The sequence below is a fragment of the Rattus norvegicus genome, chromosome 12 (genome assembly GCF_036323735.1).
Source record: "Rattus norvegicus strain BN/NHsdMcwi chromosome 12, GRCr8, whole genome shotgun sequence".
Classification (NCBI taxonomy): domain Eukaryota; kingdom Metazoa; phylum Chordata; class Mammalia; order Rodentia; family Muridae; genus Rattus; species Rattus norvegicus.
The window spans coordinates 10,474,750-10,496,096 of record NC_086030.1 but is presented as its reverse complement, the minus strand read 5'-3'; the positions used below and the strand labels follow the sequence as shown (position 1 = coordinate 10,496,096).

Genomic DNA, 21,347 nt, shown 5'->3' with positions numbered 1-21,347 from the left:
GCTATAACAAAATAACTGAGACAAACCAATTTACAAAAGAGATCAGGCTTGTTTAGTTCATGGTTCTAAGGCTAGGACATCCAGAAACATGACACTGGCACCTAATTGGGGTCTTCTTGCTGTGTTGTTGTATGAGGCAAGGCAAATGTGGTAGCTTAGCCCTCTCTTTCTCTTTGTTTTTCAATAACAGTCTTAGTTGCCCAAGGTAGAGCCCATGATCTTGCACATGCTAGGTGTCTTAGGGTTTTAGTGCTGTAAAGAGACAGTATGACCATGACAACTCTCATAAAGGAAAACATTTAATTTGGGTAGGGGGAGGGGGGAGGGGGAGGGGGAGGAGGAGGAGGAGAAAGTTAACTCACATTGGCTGCAGTAACAAAGTGCCAGAAGAGACAGGGTGGGTTAAATAACAGAAATGCACTGGCTTATAGTCCCAAGGCTAGAAGCTCAAACTGTCAGGCAGCGTGGGGTCTTTGGAGGGCTGTGAAAGTGGGGTGGACCCAGGCCCCAGGCCTGCCTTATAGTAGTCTGGTATTCTTTGGTTGGATATGCTCTGTCCTGATCTCTGCCACCGTCGACGTGTGCATCTTCCCACTGTCTCTCTCTAACTCTCCTCTGCTTGCAAAGCTACTCACACTGTTGGATCAGAGTCTAGCCTATTCCCTGAGGACCTCATTCATCCTCACTACTAAATCTCAACAACCCCATTTCCAAATTGAGCTCCTTCCTGAGGAACTGGGGCTATTCACCATTCGAAGGGAGGGTAGCAATCCACCCACAACAAAAAGTGAAGGAAACCAGGACTCAAGGTAGCTGACACAATGGTGGGTATGTGTAGCTTTGAAGGGCAGCCACTGTCTCTCTGATGGTCGTGGACGTCCTCATTTTGTGCTTGGCCCAGCCTGCTCTTCTCTCCTTTATTTTATTATTTAGTTTGGTTGGTTTGTTTTGTTTTTTGGTTTTTTGTTTGTTTGTTTGTTTGTTTTTTGAGACAGGGTTTCTCTGTGTAGCCCTGGCTGTCCTGGAACTCACTCTGTAGACCAAGCTGGCTTCAAACTCAGAGATCCCCCTGCCTCTGCCTCCCCAGTGCTGGGATTACAGGTGTGAGCCACCTGTACCCCGACCTCCCCTCTCCCGCCATCATTGACCCCTCCCCTCTGACTCCAGCTGCTCCTCTCTTGCTCTAAGCCCCCACCAGCTCACAGTCTACAAAAGAATGCCAGAGCCAAGGTGTGGTTTACAAGCCTAACAAGTGATTGACAGCAAGATCATTGCAATCATGTTGACCCATTATTATATTTTAGCCACTTCCCTAAGCATTGTCTATAATCAATTTTCTAAAATTCTCTATGCAACTCCGTCAGAGGGAAAGGTGCCTCCTCCAGGTGGAATAGAACTGCCACGTCCCGGCCGAGGTGAATGTAGATGTGTGCAGTGTGTGTGAGTGTGTGAGTGTGTGTGAGTGTGTGAGTGTGTGTGTGTGTGTTTACATCTGTGTGTCTCTGTGTAATGTGTACATATGTGTGTATACGTGTATGCATATATATGTATGTGTTTGTCTGAGTGCCCGTGTGTATGTGTCCTCTACATTACAGACAGTACTGAGGGGAAGCAATGTTAGGCTACCCAGGTGGAACTACTTGGATTCCAAACCAGGTAGATGGACTCTCTGGTCTGACATGTCCTCAGACAACAGCCACATAGGAAGCCATTCCATGTGACTTCCAAGTATCTGCCTCATGACAGGGTTGGTGGTCTTGTATTAAAAAGTAGAAACAGGTTTGATTATTAAGGTTCCCCAAACCAGATCCAAGCTGCGGAGGCTGGATCCATGGAGAATGAGGTGACTGGTTACTTCCTTGTGGGATGGATAGAGACTCATGGTCACAATCGTCCCCTCTCTTTGGTCACCCTTCACCCTCTTTCAGCATTTTGACGGTAAGTGGGGGTGGACATGGGCTAGAGTTTAAATTCAGTCAGGTTAAGCCTGATCCCACAACAAACATCTGTGGGCATATAGCAAATGTGCAAACCGTATCACTAACAGAGTGTGTGGCACACATAGGCTTTAGAGTCTGAAGCCAGCCTGGGCCACATAGGGAGAGCCCACCTAAAGAAAGGAGAACCAAATAAAAACCTATTACTTTCCCCCATTTTCTCCACAGATCTGGGATCTGGAGACCCACAGCTGCTGCTGTACGGTCTCTTCCAAAGCCAGTGGCATCAAGGGAGAACTCACAGCCTGTCTCTATCTCCCCGGACCTAGAGCCCTGTGTGTGGCCACGGGTACCCTGGCTCTCTTTCACCTAAAAGCGGGGTAGGAGACTGTCTGTCATCTGAGCTTTGCCTGTGCGGTGTTCTAGAGGGTTCTAGAGGGTCCCGGTGGTGCGGTCAATATTCTAGTCAACGCTCAGGTCACAGGCTCTGAAACTGCAGCTTATATTTGATGAGTCTCTCTCCACGCTTCCTCTAGTGACAACAGAGTAACCTGTACTATCTAGAAGTGACTTCCTTTCGTGCCTATCCCACCCACCAGCCTTAATCCTATAGTACATGATTCATTATATCTGGATTCAATATATCATTATGTGTGTGGATCCGGAGCAGAGTCCAGATCCAAAGGCAGAAGCTGAACAGGAGATCTGGGGTGAGGGGAGTCTGGTGTTCCTACAGTGCTGTTGCCTCTGCCACTCCCCATGCCTCAGAACCCCTGTGGTGGTTTGAACAGGTTTGGCCCCCCTAGAACCATGTGTTTGAATGGTTGGCTCACTCGGAGTGGACCTATTAGGAGGTGTGGCCTCGTGGGAGTAGGTGTGGCCTCGTGGGAGTAGGTGTGGCCTCGTTGGAGGAAGTGGGATAGACTTTGAGGTCTCCTAAACTCAAGCTACGCCCAGTGAGCTAGTCTCCTGGTCACCTGTGGAAGACATCTATCTCCTCCTGGCTGCCTTCTAATCAAGATGTAGAACTCTTGGTTCTCCATCAGCACCTTGCCAGCCTGGCTGCTCCCATGCTTCCTGCCTTGATGATAGAGGACCAAACCCCTAACCTGTAAGCTAGCTCCAATTAAATGTTTTCTGTAAGAGTTGGCTTGGCAACCAGAGCTTCCAGGGACTAAGCCACTACCTAAAGACTGACCCTGGGCTCCAACCTCATAGGTAGCAATGAATATCCTAGTAAGAGCACCAGTGGAAGGGGATGCCCTTGGTCCTGCCAAGAGTGAACCCCCAGTGAATGGGATTGTTGGGGGGAGGGCGGTAATGGGGGAAGGATGGGGAGGGAAACACCCATAAAGAAGGGGAGGGGGAGGGTTAGGGGGATGTCGGCCCGGAAACCGGGAAAGGGAATAACACTCCAAATGTAAATAAGAAATACTTAAGTTATTATAAAAAAGTAATAATAATTAAAAAAAAAGAGTTGGCTTGGTCACATTGTCCCTTCACAGCAATGGAACCCTAACCAAGTCACACCCCATCCCCCGTCCATAAAGCAAGCTAGCCATGCAGGCAGTACATTCCAAAGTGATGGGGACCCCTGAGTAGATTCTCTTCCCTAGTACCTGAGGCTATAATGCCTTGGGAGCGGCATCTCCCCAATTCCACACACATTCTAGTTTCCTTGACACCCCCATACTCTACCCCAAGCCCCAGCTATAGTATCATTGCCTTTTTGGCAAAGGATAGAGTGGCCAGTTGCCTTTTCTTCCACCTCTGCCCTCCCTGGGCTGGAGAGGACTCTGCACATCAGGCCCCTTGGCTGTCTCTGGCCTTCCTGAACCGAGGCTTTCCAGTCTTACAGTAACATCAGGTGTGCAGAGGTTGCCTAGGTCAACCCTTTACAGATGCATAATTAGGAATCCATTAAACGAGGGTGGATTGCCAAGGTGCATGGGAGCCAGGGGCAAAAACAAGACATCCTTCCTGCTTCTGGAAGAAGGAAGGCTTCTGGCTTTGTTCTGCACCCACCTGCCTGCTTAAATGAATCAAAAAGGAGAGGGAACCTTACATGAAAAAGCAAAGCAAGAAGGAAAAAAGACACAAGGAACACAGAGGTGTAGAGACACACAAATTGGCCCTCACAGAAATCCACCCACTCCCCCCAAAAAACCCTATAATTGGAAACTATAAAACAAAAGCCCAGACAGCATTATGAGACAACAAACCTCGGATGCCACTGAAGTTTTGTGTTGGCCATGTGCTGCTGGGTATGGGGTCTGGCCTTACGAGTGGTTCCTATGCCAAGTGAGACTCCATTAGAGAAAAGGAAAGTTGCGTTTGGGAGTGGTCATCAGCTGGAGATAGCGTCTGGGTTAGGGATGAGAGCTTGTATCCACCTCTCAACTGTGGGACTGCAGTCTCTGTGCATCCTGCCACGGTCGCCCTGAGTTCACAGGGCACCGGTCCTGCTGTGTGTAGAAGGCCTCGTGCCTCTGGTGTTCTCCATTGCCTCTGGCTCTTAAAATCTTTCTACCTCCTGCTCTGCAGGATTCCCTGAGTGTGAGTGGAGGTGGATGGAGATATCCCACTGGGGGCGCTCCAAGGTCCAGCTGTGGGCCTCTGTGCTTGTTCCCATCCACTGCAGGAGGACGCTTCTCTGATGGTGGCTGAGCAAGGTGCTGGGCTTGCTCGTACACTAGAGAATATATAGAAGTATAGCAGAGTGCCGTTAGGAGGCGTTCTGCTGCTGTCTTCCTGAGGTAGGGTGGTAGTATTTGGTTTCCCCTGGGTCCTTGGCCTAGCTAGCCTCAGTTTGTTGGCAACCAAGCAGTGTTGGGGATGGATCTCATCTCATGGAGTGTTTTGAGCTTTTAGGGGATTTCTGTATGTGCCAACATGCATCTCTGTGTCTATATGTGCCAATGTGTGTCTCTGCATCTATATGTGTCAATGTGTATGTCTCTGCATCTATATGTCTCCATGTGTGTGTGTCTGTGTCTATATGTGCCAATGTATGTGTCTGCATCTATATGTCCCAATGTTTGTGTCTCTGTGTCTATATGTGCCAATGAGTGTGTCTCTGCTCTATATGTCCCAATGTGTGTGTCTCTGCATCTATATGTCCCAATGTTTGTGTCTCTGTGTCTATATGTGTCAATGTGTGTGTCTCTGCATCTATATGTCCCAATGTTTGTGTCTCTGTGTCTATATGTGTCAATGTGTGTGTCTGCATCTATATGTGCCAAGAAGTGTGTCTCTGAGTCTATATGTGCCAATGTGTGTCTCTGTGTCTATATGTGCCAATGAGTATGTCTCTACATCTATATGTGCCAATGAGTGTGTCTCTGTGTCTATATGTGCCAATGTGTGTCTCTGTGTCTATATGTGCCAATGAGTATGTCTCTACATCTATATGTGCCAATGTGTGTGTCTATAGGTGTCAGTGTGTGTGTCTCTGCAACTACATGTGCCAATGAGTGTGTCTGTGCATCTATATGTGCCAATGTATGTGTCTGTATGTGCCAATGAGTGTGTCTCTGTGTCTATATGTGCCAATGAGCGTGTCTCTGTGTCTATATGTGCCAATGAGTGTGTCTATATGTGCCAATGAGTGTGTCTCTGCGTCTATATGTTCTTCTTGTGCTTTTTCTTTGGCTTCTTATTTTTCCATTGTTCATTGTTCATTTGTTTTCATCTTACTAAAGTTTGTTTGGCTTTGCTTTTGTCGTATTTAAGCTTGTTTATTTTTTTTTTTTTAGATGCCAGTTTGTTTTCTGAACAAACTGAAAGAGCAGGGGAGGGCGTGAATTTGGGTGGATGGGGTGGCGGGGAGGACCTGAGAAGAGCCGGGGCAGGAGGAACCATAGTCAGAATGTAGCTTAAGAAAAAAGATCCATGGGGTTGGGGATTTAGCTCAGCGGTAGAGCGCTTGCCTAGGAAGCGCAAGGCCCTGGGTTCGGTCCCCAGCTCCGAAAAAAAAAAAAAGAAAAAAAAGAAGAAAAAAGAAAAAAGATCCAACAAACAAACAACCCCTAAGGGGGGGAGGGAGGATTCAACAATTAAGAGCGCTTCCTGCCCACATGGGGGAGGGGGAATCAGGTTCAGTTTCTGGCACCCATATTCTCCTTGGCAGCTCACACTTATCCATAAACCCAGTTCCAGGGGATCCCATGCACTCTCTGACTTCTCCAGGCATGAGGTGCCCATGCGGTACCCATACATACATGTGACCAAACAGTCATGCACATTAAGTAAACACAGAAAGAAAGAGAGAAAGAAAGAAATTAAGAAGGAAAGAAAGAAAGAAGGAAAGAAAGAAAGAAAGAAAGAAAGAAAGAAAGAGAGAGAGAGAGAACGAAAGAAGTAAGCAAACATCAGACAAAAGGACATGTCCTTCTGGTGCCCTTCCCCACAGCCTAAAGACCCAAAGGCAATGGAATAAGCCTCACCCTTCTGTGGGAAAGGAATTCTCCCCTGCCCTGCTAGCTTGAGAGTTGGGGGGCTTGGCATATGCTTTAAGAACTGTTAGGCTCTCTGCAATCCAAAAAGCATGGCCCTCATTACAGCCAGCCTGGTACCAGTGTGCCCCACTCTTTTTTTTTTTAATTTATTTCTTCTTCTTTTTTTTTAATGTGGATACTGGGAATCAAACCCAGGTCCTCTGGAAGAACAACCAGTGCTCTTAACCATCTCCCCAGCCTCGTGTGGACCACTCTTTATCCCCTGTTATTCCTCCTGGCTACACAACATACATTCCTCCCCCCACCACAGCTTCTCCCAGTGTTAACCAGCATACATGGTCCAAGACAAGGATGCAGAAAATCCTTAGAGTGGCCGTCATAGCCTGAGGGTTTCAGGTACTTTTTCAAAAGGGTGACTGGCTTCCTAAGCCCTCTGTCCTCCCGTGCCTGCTCTTGATTTGTGAATGTAAGCATGGGCGGGCATTTCTTAATTCATCTGCTGTACTCAGAGGTCAAACTTCGTGTCAGGAGTCCATTTCAGGGGACCTGGAGATGGCTCAGTGGTCAAGAGAACTTCCTGCTCTTGCAGAGGCTCCAGCTCAGTTTCTCGTACATCGGGCAGCTCACTACTGCCTGTGACTGTACTTCTAGAAGGCCTGACACCTCTGGCCCTTACAGTCAGCTATACGCACGTGCCTAAGCCCACACGCAGATATGTGCTTACACATAATTACAAATATCTTTAAAATTAACCTCACGGGAAAAACAAGCACATTTCGCAGCCTCGGGTGTGACCTTGGTCTTAGCCACCCACTCCCTTTCTAATCTCGGTGAAGCCATGCGGCCAGCTAGAACTGCTCGGAAAACTCAAATGGAGGCGCAACGGAATGACTGGTGTAGCCAGGCTCTTCAGAGAGCTTGAGGGCTTCACTCAGGATGCCAAAGCAGCCCGCTGGAAGTGGAAGCTTCTGCCAATCAAACTCCTGTTTGTTCTGCATGATGGAGTTGTGTAGAACAAACAGCTCACTTGATTGATTCCTTTTGGAATGCAGTGACTGGAAATTCTGCCTCATGGCAAACACATTCACAATCTCTAGTGCTAACAATTAGGTGCCAGATCCTGTCTCCTGTCCTAGCCCACCCCATCCCTGCTGTCACTCGGGAGTTGTGCAACCCAGAGTTACCTGGGCCCTCATTTGCAAAGCCTAACTCCTCCCCCAGCATCTGGGGGAAAGGATCAGACCAGACCGGGCAGCCAAACCCAGAGTTTTTTCTCCTTTTCCTTGGTTCCTCCTTTCTTTGGACTTCCTGCTTCCTCCTGCCTGCCCCAGACCCCAACATCACCTCTTCAAACCCAGGGACAGGCTGCTCGTTCTTGGAGAGCTGAGGCTGCAGATCTGTGGGAGGCCGAGCCTGAGGATTCACTGCAGAACAATGAACAATGAAGAGGGAGGTGGCAGGGAGAGCACACGTGGAATTAATGCTCAGTATTACGTCCACCACATTCGGATATTTATATGCATTTCCTCCTAATTATTCCTCACATCCCCACAAGGGGTTGTATTTTGCAGATGAGGAAATGAGGCCAACGGGCTCAAGTGGCTGCTGAGTGCTGGATTCCCAGAGGCAGAGTACGAATCAGGCTCCGATTGCTCTGACGTGCCCTTTGCACCTGGGTACCCCTGCGCGCCACAGCCCGGGGCCTACTGCCCTCACCCCTGCAGTCACTGAGAAGTGATGCCTTTGGGGCAGAAAGATTCATAGCGTACTCATTTGTTTACATTTGCTTGGGAGGAGATCTGAATTCTCATCGCTCTAGATCATTCTATGAACCATCCAATCACACTCCTCTGCCCTTACAAGGAGATGCATGGCCGCTTGTGGTGGCACACACCCGTGATCCCATTATTGCTCAGGAGATGGAATCTCAGAAGGATCTTGAGTTTGAGAACAGCCTGAGCTACAGGAGAGCCTGTCTCAATCAATCAATCAATCAATCAATCAATTGGAGGTGCATGCTCTCTGCTTCCCTCTTTAGTAGTCATTACACCTCATCACGCGCCAGTCACGTGTGTTCTGAGCGTGTCTTATGTGTCAATCACGTGTACTATTCTGAGAAGATGCCCACATAGCTTTTCCTATTTAATCCCCATGTCTATGGCTGTGATGAAATGCCACAGCCGAAGCAAGTTGGGGAGGGAAGGGTTTATTTGGCTTGTGCATCCACAGCACTGTTCATCATTGAAGGAATCAGGACAGGAATCCAAACAGGGCAGGAACCTGGAGGCCGGAGTTGATGCAGAGGCCATGCAGGGGTGTTGGTAACTGGCTTGCTCCACATGGCATGCTCAACCTGCTTTTTTTATAGCACCCAGAACTACCAGCCCACGGATGGCACCACCTGCTGTAGACTGGGTCCTTCCTCATCAATGCCCAACAGGCTTGCCTACAACCAGATCTTAAGGAGGCGTTTTCTCAATTGACTCTCCCACCTCTCTGGTGACTGTAGCCTGTGTCAACCTGACATAAAAACCAGCCAGCCCGCCCTGTTACAACCCTGTAAAAGGAATCACTAACCCCATATCGCAGATTAGAGAGTGGGATTTTAAGCAGTTAGGCAAATTTCCCAGGGTCCTGGATCCATCGTATGAATCCAAAGCCTTTCTTCCCTGCTGGCCACTGTGTAGCGGAACAGCAGCTACTCCCCCCACCCCTGGGTCACCTGGCAAGCAGTCACCACAAGTGTCTGTTGTCTCTGTTTCTCCTGAACTAGATCTGTCCCAGAGCCCCACCTGCTGCGTTCCCACCAAGAGCCCGTGGTGTGCTGCAGGTACAACCCAGCCTTCAGGCAAGTGGTCAGCTGCTGCGAAGCCTCTGTAAGTGTCCAGTCCTTAGCAATGACGTGTCTGTGAGGTAGCCTGGCCTCTCCATCTTCCCATTAAAGCTGAGCAGTGTGTTCTGTTCCTAGAAACCAACAGTGGGGTGGACGTTCAGTTCCGCTCTGTTAATGACCCTGTACTGTTTGGACAATCTTTGCTTAGAGACAAGTGGAAGTGCCTGGCGTTTCTCCAGCGGCTCTCAGTATGAGCTCTATGGAAGGAACATCCGTTCTGAGAGTATTATATTCTTGTGATTATCTCGTGTGTCGTACAGCAAATACTTCTCATTAACTGGTTGAAACACTACTCTACCGTCTGCTCAGAAGACCTTGAGAGCAGGCTGAGAAACCCTCCCCGGGGTGGTTGGTAACTGACTTCAGCCATTAAGACAGAGGATATTGGACTCCTGGCGGAGGATTCTCATTCAAAGGCTGCTCACGGGTTGGGCATGAAATAGAGTCATTGCAGGAAGGGAATCAACTGTGCTGAGGAAGGTCATAGGAATGGAACTGTAGACAGCACAGGAAATGAATCCCACCGCCACGGCGTCAATCAAATATCCAATGAAACTGCTGGGCCCAAGGGTTTATTTGAGTTTATGTTCCAAGTTACGGTCTACTGTTGCCACCAGGAAGTCAACAGGGCCGAAGCTGCAGACAACTGGGCATCACGCATGTACAGTCCAGAAGCATCAACCGAGGTCACTCGCGCTCCATCCACAGCCCACAAGTGTGAGTTCAGGTCACACAGCATCCATGGTCCAGAAGTGTGAGCTCAGGTCACACTGCATCCAGGGCCCAGAAGTGTGAGCTAAGGTCACACTGCATCCAGGGCCCAGAAGCATGAGCTTAGCTCCTCACTCAACTGTGCCTCTCACACTGAGGCTGGGTCTTCCTACCACAGTTCACCCAAGCTTAAGAAAATCCCTGCCGAGGCTGCCCGCAGGCCAGCCCGATCTAGAGAAGCCCTCACTGAGACGCCCCTCCCTGGGGATTCTAGATCTTGTCAAGTTGATGCTTAACACTGTCACACCCACCAACACCCTGATTCTGGACTTTGAACCTCCAGACTGTGAAACAAAACATCTCTGTTGTTTAAGAGATCTGTCTGGCAATTTCCTATGGCTGTGCTAAGCCGATGGATAGGTTCAAGGAAGCCAGCTTGTGTGTGAGTACAGATAGTTCCTAGGCAAACGCTTATCTTTAAGATTTATTTATTTTTACGTAGTGTGTTTGGGTGTTTGGCCTGCCTGTACGCGAGTTATTGTACTGTCTGCAGAGGCCAGATGAGGGTGCTGGATCCCTTAGAACTGGAGTTACAGATGGCTACGAGCTGCCATGCAGGTGCTAGGGGCTGGATCCCTGGTCCTCTCCTGCTCCCCTATACCGTCATCTTTGATATTTACGTCACTAGACTTCTAAAAGCAAATTTCCTTTCATTTGATGTTCATTATCCCTAAGCCAACTTTCTTTCAACTTTGATACAGGTAGTGAAAGTGTGGGACCTCGAAACGGGAAGATGGGTGTCTGAATTTATTGGCAATGCTGGCATCACCTGTCTGGCCTTTGACTCCAGCGGAAGAAGGTACAGCCTTTCTCTGGTGTGCACGAGCCCCTCAGCAGGGTGACCTGAGTCCTGTCATCCTAGTGGTACAATCTGGTTCCTAGGCTTGTTACTGGGGGAAGAGATGGCGATCTGAAAATATGGAGCTACAATAATGGACACTGTCTGCACACCCTTCAACACGGCAAGTGAGGCGGGGACTCCAGCAAGTGGTCCCCATAGAGTGCGGATGCGCGATTGTGCGTTTATCATAAATGGAAAATGAACCAAGTAAGATCGAGCCTCCCAGGTATATGGCATCACTCTACCCCCTTTCTCTCTATTTCATGGTATTTAATGTTTCTGGACTTAACATTTCTTGGAGATACAACCACACAAATTAAACGCAAGTCTCTTATTACAAATCTCACCTGGGGATGGAGAGATGGCTCAGCAGTGAAGAGCACTGTCTGCTCTTCCAGAGGACCCGGGTTCAATTCCCAGCACCCACATGGCAGCTCACACCTGTTTTTAATTCCAAGGTCTGACACCCTCAAACAGACATGCATGCAGGCAAAACACCAATGCATATAAAATAAAGACAATATATATGCACAATGTAAGTATAGATATATAGATACTTAGATGTATAGATATAAAATCTCACCTACTCCAAAGCTACTCATTTATTTGCTATGTCTAATCTTGGTTTAAAAAAAATACCTTGATTCTGGCCTGTAGAAGGCCAACAGAGCAGGTAAAGAGCATATTCTTCACCTTTTAAAAGGGAAGAAATAAAGTCAAGGTGGAAGAGACGCGAAGCTAAATTCATGAGCCTCACCCTCGCACCAGCTTTGACCATCTGCCCATCCACTCACTCTGTGTCGTGTGCCACATACCGGGTCCTATCCAGAGAAGCCAAGCCGCTTCCTGTAGCAGATCAAGGGCAGAATCAGAGGGAGAAGGTGGTCATAAGCAAACGGTGCTTTAATGGAACAGGTGTCTAGCGAGTAAACAACAAAGTCTATTCTGACACGTTAGGGCAACCCTTGAGAGCTGATTTGAGCGAGAGTTAGTAAAGAAATTGCTTGACATAAGATGATAATGTATTTCTAGATGAAAATCAAAATGAAGTCTGCGACTGTACCTACATGGAGGTGAACCGAAACGGGTGAGTTCCATCCAGCCTGGTGGTGTGTTAGCTAGCTTTTCATCATTGTGAGAAAAAAAATGCCTCGAGACCTCAGCCTGTGGCAAGATGGGGACGTCATGGTTAGAAGGGCAATGGCAGAGAAGAGCTGCTCAGGTCATGAGGAAAAGAGAGAGAGATCAAAAAGCCAAGGACTAGACACAGCTTTCAAAGGCATACACATCCCTGGCGGCCCACTTCCTCCCACCAAGACCCGCCTCTCTTTCCGCATTGAAATATTTACTTCTTTATTATGTGTGTGCACGTCTGCCTACATGAGTTCACATGTGTGCAGGAGTCCCTGGAAGTCAGAGGGTATAAGATGCCCCGGAACTGGAGTTACAGTTGGGAGCCACCGGATAAGGGTGTTAGGGAACCAAAACTGGGTCCTCTGCAAGAACGGTCAGTGTGTCAGTGCTCTTAATTGCTGAGGGCCTGAATCCCACCCCTTAGCAGCACAGTCAGCTATGGATCCGTCAGTGTGCTAACCCATAGATAAGTTAGCACCCTTTAATCCAGTCACCACCACATGGCAACTAAAACTTCAACATCTTAGCTGTTTGGGATCTGATGGCCATAATGACAGTGAAGAGAATTTTCCAGAATAAAATGTGTAGAAGTATTTGGGGATCCCGGATGTTTCTGGGAGGTAATTTAGGCAGCTAGGCCCTGCCAGAGGACTGAAGGAAATCTCTGCACATTGGGATAACTGTTTAGAAAGCTATCTCCCGGGGTTGGGGATTTAGCTCAGCGGTAGAGCGCTTGCCTAGGAAGCGCAAGGCCCTGGGTTCGGTCCCCAGCTCCAAAAAAAAAAAAAAGAAAGCTATCTCCCCACTGTTGAGGTTTAAATCTCAGCCTCCATCCAGACAGAACACACCAAGCCAACATGGTTCCACGTGGGAAGGTTTAATGAGAGAAGAAGAGTAGGGGAGGGAAGAAGGAGGCCAGTCATGGGCACATGGAGGGAAGAGGGGGGAGGGAAATGGGCAGAAAAGGGACAAAAGGGAAGATGCACGGAAGAGGGCACCAGAGCAGAGAAGATCAAAAAGAGAGCAAGAGGGAGAGGAGGGGGCAAGCAGCCCCCTTTATAGCCAGGCACAGCTGGCTGTTGCCAAGCAACTGGGGGGCAGAGCGTACCTGGCTGTTGCCAGGTAGCTGTGGGGGTGGAGCTTAGACAGAATACCAATAACCACCAAGTGATTTATTAACTAGAAAAAAATCAGCAGGGCTGGAGAGATGACTTAGCGGTTAGGAGCACTGACTGCTCTTGCAGAGGACTTAGGTTCAATTCCCAGCACCACATAGTGCTCACGGACATCTGTAACTCCAGATCCGGGTATCTGACACCTCCTGGACTCCACAGGCACCAGGTGCACAAACATAAATGCAGGCAAAACAGCTCATATTCATATAATAATAATAATAATAATAATAATAATAATAATAATAATAATAATAACTATTTTTTAAATGCCAAAGTAACAAATCACAAAGTGGAGCAAAAATACTGTAACTCCTCCCCAAATACCCTTTAAGAGAGAGAAGCAATCCTTAGGTTATTTCTGTGAGTAGCCTTGGCTGGATAGTTCAGACAGGCTCTGAAGATCAAGTAAATCTCCCCACTCCACTTCCCCCACCCGGCCCCCGCCTGCCCCAAGGCAGCTGCTTTCAAAGGATCTGTAGAACTCAGACTTAAGGGGTGGCTGTTCCTGGCTCCCGGTGCTTTAAAGGCTGACCCTGATTTGTCATTTCCCGTTGTTCTCCATAAGCATCAGAAAGTTTCCTATCCTTTCTTTTAATCCTGTGGATAAGGCAGGGTTAAACCATAAAGTTAATAACAAACCCAAGCTAGAGTGTTATAAATGTATCTTTTTTTGTTGTTGTCTTAGGTGTGTCATAGCTGTTGGATGGGACCGAAGAATAAACGTGTATTTTGTAAGTACAATGTAACAAATGAAGACATTTCAAAAGCCCTCCTCTCCAATGGACTCTCCTCCCTCCATCTCATTGTTTAGATGTATTTGTTTTGTTTTTGTAATTATGTGGAGGTTGGGGAAGGGGGGGGTGCATGTGAGTGCAGGTGTACACCGCCGCCAGATCTCTGAGAACAGAACTCAGGTTTTCTGAAAGAGCAGCCAGTGCTCTTAACCTCTGAGCCACCCCTCCAGTATCCTACTTCTTCTTTAAAAATAGATTCAAGCATGTTTTTGCGGCCTGGAATAAAGCAAGTGACACACACAGGAGTCCCTTTATTTCTCCTTATTCTTTCCTCTCCTCTTTTCTAAAGACTTTCCTCTCAGTGTCTTCCAAAAATTCCCCTTTAGAAGATGTACCAGCAGGGTTGGGGATTTAGCTCAGTGGTAGAGCGCTTGCCTAGCAAGCACAAGGCCCTGGGTTCGGTCCCCAGCTCCGAAAAAAAAGGTGTACCAGCTAGGAGAGCTTCCAGAGCCTCTGGGTTCCTAGGAGCTGGAGGTTGTGCAGGTCTTGAGTTCTATTCCTGACTCACACCTTCCGGCTTCCCCGCCCCCAGCTCCTCCTTGCCCCTCCTCCCCAGCCTACTTACAAAGACCTAAGTCCAAGTGGGAGGCTACGCTGAGCCGGGAGGCGGATGGTAGAGGAGTATGAAAGGCTTTTACTTTCTTCATTCCTCCTGACCTGTCTTTAAAGCATCCTAGAGCGGCTCCAATCAGAAAGAGGCAATAAAAGGCCACCGATAAACGTCTCTGCAGACATGAAATCCCTCTTTATGGAGGGGATTAGGAGACAGAAGTTTGAAGTAGCACCCCCAAACTAAGTTTTAAATCTACCTGTGACTTTCTATTGCCCTGCTTGCTCTGCTGGGTGTTCCTGCGTTTCCTAACGTCTTTAAACACTGGCCGTTTTCCTTATTCATTTCAAAGTTCACTGTATTTCACAGCTTAAGCCTCGCATCCCAAAAGTGATTTGAGGGAAGACTACCTGGGAAATTTCAGCACTGAATCTGTCCTTTGGTATTACAACTTCCCGGGCTGATGGCGTCGGTTTAGCCCTTGAAACAGCCCTGGGTCTTATTATAAAGGCAAAGCTATGCGGTGGATCCAAGAAGAACTTGTCAGTTGACATATGATTTGCCGAAATGCAATTACCCAGACGTCAGGAGAGGATTGCTTTTCATTCCCACTGGCACTTGGGGAATTTGCTTTGACATTTCAAAAATCTGCATCAGTGGTGGGGTGAGGGGTAGGGTTATGAAATGTGCCAACACCTTCTCTTCTGACGTCGCAAATGTGTTGGCAGCTCATTTAATGGCTTGCACAATGGGTCCTGTTTGGCTTTGTATACAGGACATTCCTCGTGATTTTCATCACTTCCGGAAGCCTCAGCCCCACTGGCAGGATGACCTGGTGAGCCCCAGCCCACTGTCTGGCCCAAAGTAGCACACAGTGAAGACCTCCTTCACGCTAAAGGCTCCCCTGCACGTCCTGAGCCTGCCACGCATGCTCAGTTTCTCTGAAGCCTCTGCTACTGACCGCCAGACTCCTGCCTGAGTAGTACACGGTCCAGGCAGCTGCCTTCTCTCTGGAAGAGGTGATGTGATGGCCCCATGTTCAAGTTGAGGTGTGGGGCCAGAGGGGCGGAGTTCAAGCCGCGCTCCTTGAGTCCAGCTGGGGAGTCCCCGGGTGCAGGAAGCTCAAGGTGGGGAAGGAGTGTTTTTTAATCAAAGTTTTCCTTACCTGTTCCTTCTTGGTAAGCCAAATTGTATTCGTGATATCATGGCATTCCTGATTCTGTGTGGCTTGTTAGAGGCCCAATGCTTGTCAGGGATCAGAATATCCCCAGCTCCCTACAGTTTCTCAGGGATGAATGACATCCTTCAAAACTGTTTACATGCCAAGGCATTAAGACACAAAATACAGAAACTAAGGTCACCCCACCCAGCTGCCTGTCATAGGACCAGCTATTCTGTACCCTACCAATATTCCACAGGGCACATGTCGCTAAAATACAAACTCCATTACCTGAGTTAGGGCTCCTATAGCTGTCATGAAACACAAAGAAACTCGGGGAGGAAAGGGTTTATTCAGTTTATGCTTCCGCTTCACAGTTCATCATCAAAGGAAGTCAGGACAGGAATCCAAAGCAGGATCCTGGAGGCAGGCGTTGATGCAGAGGCCGTGGAGGGGTGCTGCTTACTGGCTTGCTCCTGATGGCTTGCTCAGCCTGCTTTCTCATAGAACCCAGGACCACCATTCCAGGGGTGGCCCCATACACAATGGGCTTGGCTGTCCCCCATCAATCACTAATTAAGAAAATGCCTTACAGGCTTGCCTACGGCTTGATCTTATAGAGGCATTTAATCAATAGAGGGTCCCTTCCCTCTGATAACTCTAGCTTGTGTCAAGTTGACATGAATTTAACCAGTATGTCCACGTAGCCAGTCCTCATCTGACCTCCTCTGTGGTCTGGAAGACCTTGTCCAGAGCCCATTTCATAATAATTACCCGGTAATATGTTTTCATTCATTCAGCTTCTACTAAATGCCTCTTGTGGACCAAATATGTGTTGTTTACGCGAGTTCCAATTGTAATAAGCAAGCTCTGACATGGTCTTGCCTTCTTCACAGAGCTTGCAGTTTCGCCAAGCACCAAGGGAAATAACGAAGTCATATGCAAGGTTTCCCAGGGGAGCCATGGCGTCTGGCTATCAGCTTAGGTCAGTGGAGGGCATAAACATTTAGTATTCCAGCGTGCACACGTCTTTTTCGAGCACTGGCATACTCATGTGCTTAGTAGGCAGGCGCAGAAGAGACGAATGCGACTCTTACCAAGTTCACAGGCAGGTGAGGACACAAGCAGAATCCCGGCAATCGAAAGATCACTAGGGGTTCTTTAGGAAGGGAAAGACGACCTTCACTGTGAGCAGAAGGGCTGCAGGAGCACAGTGCAGAGGCACAGGAGCGTGTCTTTTGGAAGGACTGTGGAGAGTCTGATGAGCCAGCATCTTAGAAGTAGGAGGGCAGATATGCTAATGAGTTGCCTTAACAGAAAGCACACCCTACAAAGCCTAAACAACAAAATTCTATCTCCCCTCCCCCTCCCCTTCTCTTCCCCCCACCTTAGCCCCCCTCCCCCACCCTCCACTCACCCACCCACCCCACCCCCGTTTCAGGTCCTGAGGCCAGGTCCTGGTGAGGGCTCCCTTTCTGGCCTTCAGATAGAAAGCTAGCCACTGTCAGCCTCTCTTTGCTTTGTCTCCGCATAGCAGAGCAAACAGGAACTGTGTGCCTCTTCCTGTTCTTGTATGGACACTAATCCCGACACGGACCACATGCTCATGATCTATGTGACACCAATAACCTCTCTAAATACTGTTGCCTTACTTTGGCTTAATGGTTCTCAACATTTCTAAAGCTGTAGGACCTTCAGTACAGTTCCTCTGTAATTTTGTTACTGTTATGAATCATAATTTAAATATCTGATGTGTAACTCCGGTGAGAGAGTCGTTTGACACAGCCCCCCCAACCCCAAAGGGGTCACGACCCACAGGATGAGAATCACTGGGTTGGGGTTCTGACATGTGAATTTTGGGGACTCAAACATGCAGTCCAGAATAGGAAAGAAAACATTATTCTACAGTGGGGGTAGGACATCTGGCAGTAGAGGATCATGGGAAGGCGATATCTATCAGTCTTTGCTTTCCCAATAGTCTCACAATAAAATCCAAGAGCAGACAGAGTCTCTTTGGCAATTCAAGCCAAGTTCTCAAGGGATGCTCTCTGGCAAGCTCATGAAGACAAGGTTGGGATATTTTAATATGGCGGAGAGAGCAATCGTCATTACATAGTAATCGCCCACACGAGAAATGTAAATGCTCATCGCCAGGGACCTCTGAACTCTGCAGCTCTGGTCTCCACACACCAGGTTCAGGTTGTTGTCTGCAGCAGAGGCACCTGGGCAAAGTGCCTCCTCTTGAGAGAAGCCCATAGCTTCAATTCCCATTCACATTTGTGCCTCAGTGGAGGGCAGGTGGGTGCACTCTACTCTGGTATGTGGGTTTCCGACTGGTGGGAAACGGTAGAGGTTTGGCTCAGTTCTTTCTCCCAGACCCATGCTTCTAGAAATAAGACTCAGATTCAAAATATATCCATAGATAGCTTGGCTCTACTCTGATTGGATCATAACTAAAATAACCCAATTATTTTAACCTACATTCTGCTGTGTGACTGGTTACCTGTGCGTGGATACCATGTGTCTATCTCCTTGTATTTTCCTGGGTGGATTTTCCCTCACCTGGGTCTCTCCCAGAATTCTTTTCACTTCCGGATGTCCTACCTTCCATTTCCTACCTAAGTCATAGGCCATAGGCTTTTTAATTGGCAGGCAATGCAGCCATACAATACATAAGATATTCTCTCTACAGGAAACCAAATCTCCTCAGACCATAGCTTAGTTCCCTTGTCCCACGTGTAGCCTGAGAGGGAATGTGAGGTCCGTGTTGAACCTCTTCTGGGACCTCTTGAATGACACTCACAGAGGCAGTGATCGATGCAAAAACAAGAGGAGTTTAATTCCAACACGCCGGGGTCCTCCCACTCCAAGGGGAGACGACTCGGAGCAGACTCTGACAGGGACTTATATACCTTGCAGACAATTGGGGCAGAATTCAAACAATTGGTAACTGGGCAGGGTATTATGACGGGGCAAAGTGACCTCCAAGCCGACTCGTGATCAGTGGACCATTCTGGACTTTCCAGAGTGGATGGTTGGGAGTCAAGGGGAGGTCGGTTGGGAGTCACAGGTAGCTTTGTTTGACAGTTTGGTTTGCAGTTGCTCCAGGAACTAACTACTCCCTGGAAGGGGGGGGGGGTCTTTGTGCTTGGAGGTTTGCGGTAGAATTTTCCCACTGGCCTTAGATTGACCCCAACCTGGCTCTTTCAGGAACAGCTTGTCAACAACCTGCTAAGTTTGGGATTTATCCTAAGTTGCAATTATCCCTAAATGTGGCATCCCTACCGCACGCATCTTCCACCCAGCCACCAAGTCATCTCCCCCAGCATCCCCTCAGCGTCTCATCCACTGGAAGCTCTCAGGCTCCCACACCATCCCTGTCCTCCACCTCCACTGGTGGCCTGTGACCCACAGACTTGGGATCTGGTTCCTCAGCTCTGTCTTTCTTTCTTAGAACCATGGGCACAAGGAGGACATTCTCTGTGTGGCTCAGTGCCCCCCTTTCCTTCTGGCCACCTCCAGTTACGATGGGGAGATAATAGTTTGGAATGTCATCTCAGGTCACATGTACTGCAAGCTGAACACTCCCAGCCCCATGGACCCTAGAGAAGGTAGGTAAGGGGCAGGTTCCACAGCCTCTGTACACAGACCCTCATTAAAGGAGTCGTCTCCGTTCTGGACCACAACCTGCTTGGGAGGGACTGGTCTTGTGTCATGTCCATCCTCCCCAACTTCCCGTCCCTGTCATGTATCTGTCATGGCCGTCCCTGTCCATCCCCCTCCCTCAAAGCTGAGCAAGAGGTTAAACGCGTAAAAGCCCAGCCCCCCATTCCTGATCATAGAAGTCTATCTCAGTATCTTTGAAGTCTTTATCTGCTCCCAACCTGAAGGATGCCCGGTGAGACCCCCGATTGTACTGGTAACTCCTTCCTTCCCTTTCATACTCTTTCTCTCTATTACCATCCACTTGCCACACTCATCTTCTACCCGCCAGCTCAGCCCACACAGCATCCCCTCAGTGTCTCATCCGACTGGAAGTTCTCCATGCTGTCCACTTCCTCCCCCTCCTCTGGTGGCCCACGACCAACAGATCTCCAACCTCAATCCATCCTTACTACTTGAGTATTCAACTGCAAAACTTCACCCCCACTTGCCACTCTTTGGGGGAAAGCTGGCTCCGTTTCTTCTGGGTCCTCTCTGTCTGCCCAGGAGCATGGCTTCCTTTCTTTTGTCGTCAAAATGATGATGGTATACCCGTGAAGTGTGCCTGGTCCAGTGCTTAGCGAACCTCTTAGTAACCATGCAGGGCAAACAAGGCACAAGTTGAGATGTTTCCGGTTTTACTGCTGGGTGTGCAGGGCTGGGAAACTGGCTATAGCCAATTGGCAAATACGCTTCCTCCCTTCCCTGACCCACCTACCGAGCCAAGCCCATCCTTCCAAAGATCAGCTGTCTGCTTTGAAGCCACAGGAAAGGAGATTGTTAGGGTTCCTGGTTCGATCCCGAGTTTCGGCACCAATGTTAGGTTTTAAATCTGGCCTATGACAGAAGACGCCCAGACACCATGGTTCCACATGAAGAGGTCTAATAAGAGAAGAGTTGAAGAGCTGAAAGGAGGCCGGCCATGGGCACATGGAGGTGGGGGGACTGGGAAGGGCCAAGAGCAGCGAAGAACAAAGAGCAAGAGTGGGTAAGAGGGGGAGGAGGGGCAAGCAGCCCCCTTTATAGTCAGGCACAGTGGCTGTTGCCAGGCAACTGTGGGGCGGAGCATACCTGCCTCCTGCCAGGTGACTGTGGGGGTGGAGCTTAGACAGAATACCAACCGAGATGACACAGAATGTTGGTTGTTTGGGCATAAAATTAGAAAGGTCTTTCATTTCCTGAGGCCCAACTCACAAATCTTAAGCAAGCCATGAGTGAAGGAGATTAGATCCCTTGCTCTAGGCATTTAAAAACAAGACAAAACAAAACAAACACAGAAGCTCTGAATCATTTAGTCAGAAAATACTTCTGACCTGTTCCCAGGTGCATAACACTCTGATACGTGACGTCAGAGGTATAAGATCTTAGGGCTTCTGGTCCTAATGCAGAGACAAGGTTTGGGTACCTATCGAGTTACAAAAAATAATAACAATAATGGCTAAGTCACGTGGTCGGCTTGAGTGCCACCTAGAGGGGATAGATGGTGAAGCCTGTGGCAACTTAAGAGGTCAGAGTGGAATTCTGACCCGACTCATCCATCACCAAGTCAGCTTCTGGTCCTCACTTCTCCACTTGTTTAAAAAAATTATTCTCCGAAGCTCTCTCTCTCTCTCTCTGAGAACACCAAACTGTTCCTTTTTGTTTGTGTTTGTTGTTTTTAATCTTCTGGGAGAAAGAAATGGCATTCGTTCCATTCCGGAAGTTTTGTTTCTTTGCCATTAAAATGAAATTAAAGTCACTGGCTTAGGATGTGAGGCTAACACTTCAGAAAGCAATTCTGATGCAGAACCCACAAGGACTGTAGACTGGAAGCAGTCTCTTTTTGAGAATCCCTTTTGTTACAGAAATACAAATCCAGCCATCACTGCAGCAACACTTCCGAAAGGCGGATTTTCACACACACACACACACACACACACACACACGCACACATG

General features: G+C 48.4%; 1 protein-coding gene across 1 annotated transcript in view; it reads left to right on the top strand.

Moving 5' to 3' along the window:
- The window catches only part of Wdr95 (WD40 repeat domain 95), a 50,436-nt gene that overhangs the window by 6,526 nt on the left and 22,563 nt on the right, over positions 1 to 21,347 (top strand). Inside the window, exons 3-10 of the mRNA XM_039089920.2 lie at positions 2,166 to 2,317; positions 9,168 to 9,270; positions 10,760 to 10,857; positions 10,941 to 11,020; positions 11,932 to 11,986; positions 13,894 to 13,939; positions 15,328 to 15,387; positions 19,166 to 19,322. Of these exons, the coding sequence (XP_038945848.1) occupies positions 2,166 to 2,317; positions 9,168 to 9,270; positions 10,760 to 10,857; positions 10,941 to 11,020; positions 11,932 to 11,986; positions 13,894 to 13,939; positions 15,328 to 15,387; positions 19,166 to 19,322 (751 nt within the window). The remainder of the gene's footprint in view (positions 1 to 2,165; positions 2,318 to 9,167; positions 9,271 to 10,759; positions 10,858 to 10,940; positions 11,021 to 11,931; positions 11,987 to 13,893; positions 13,940 to 15,327; positions 15,388 to 19,165; positions 19,323 to 21,347) is intronic.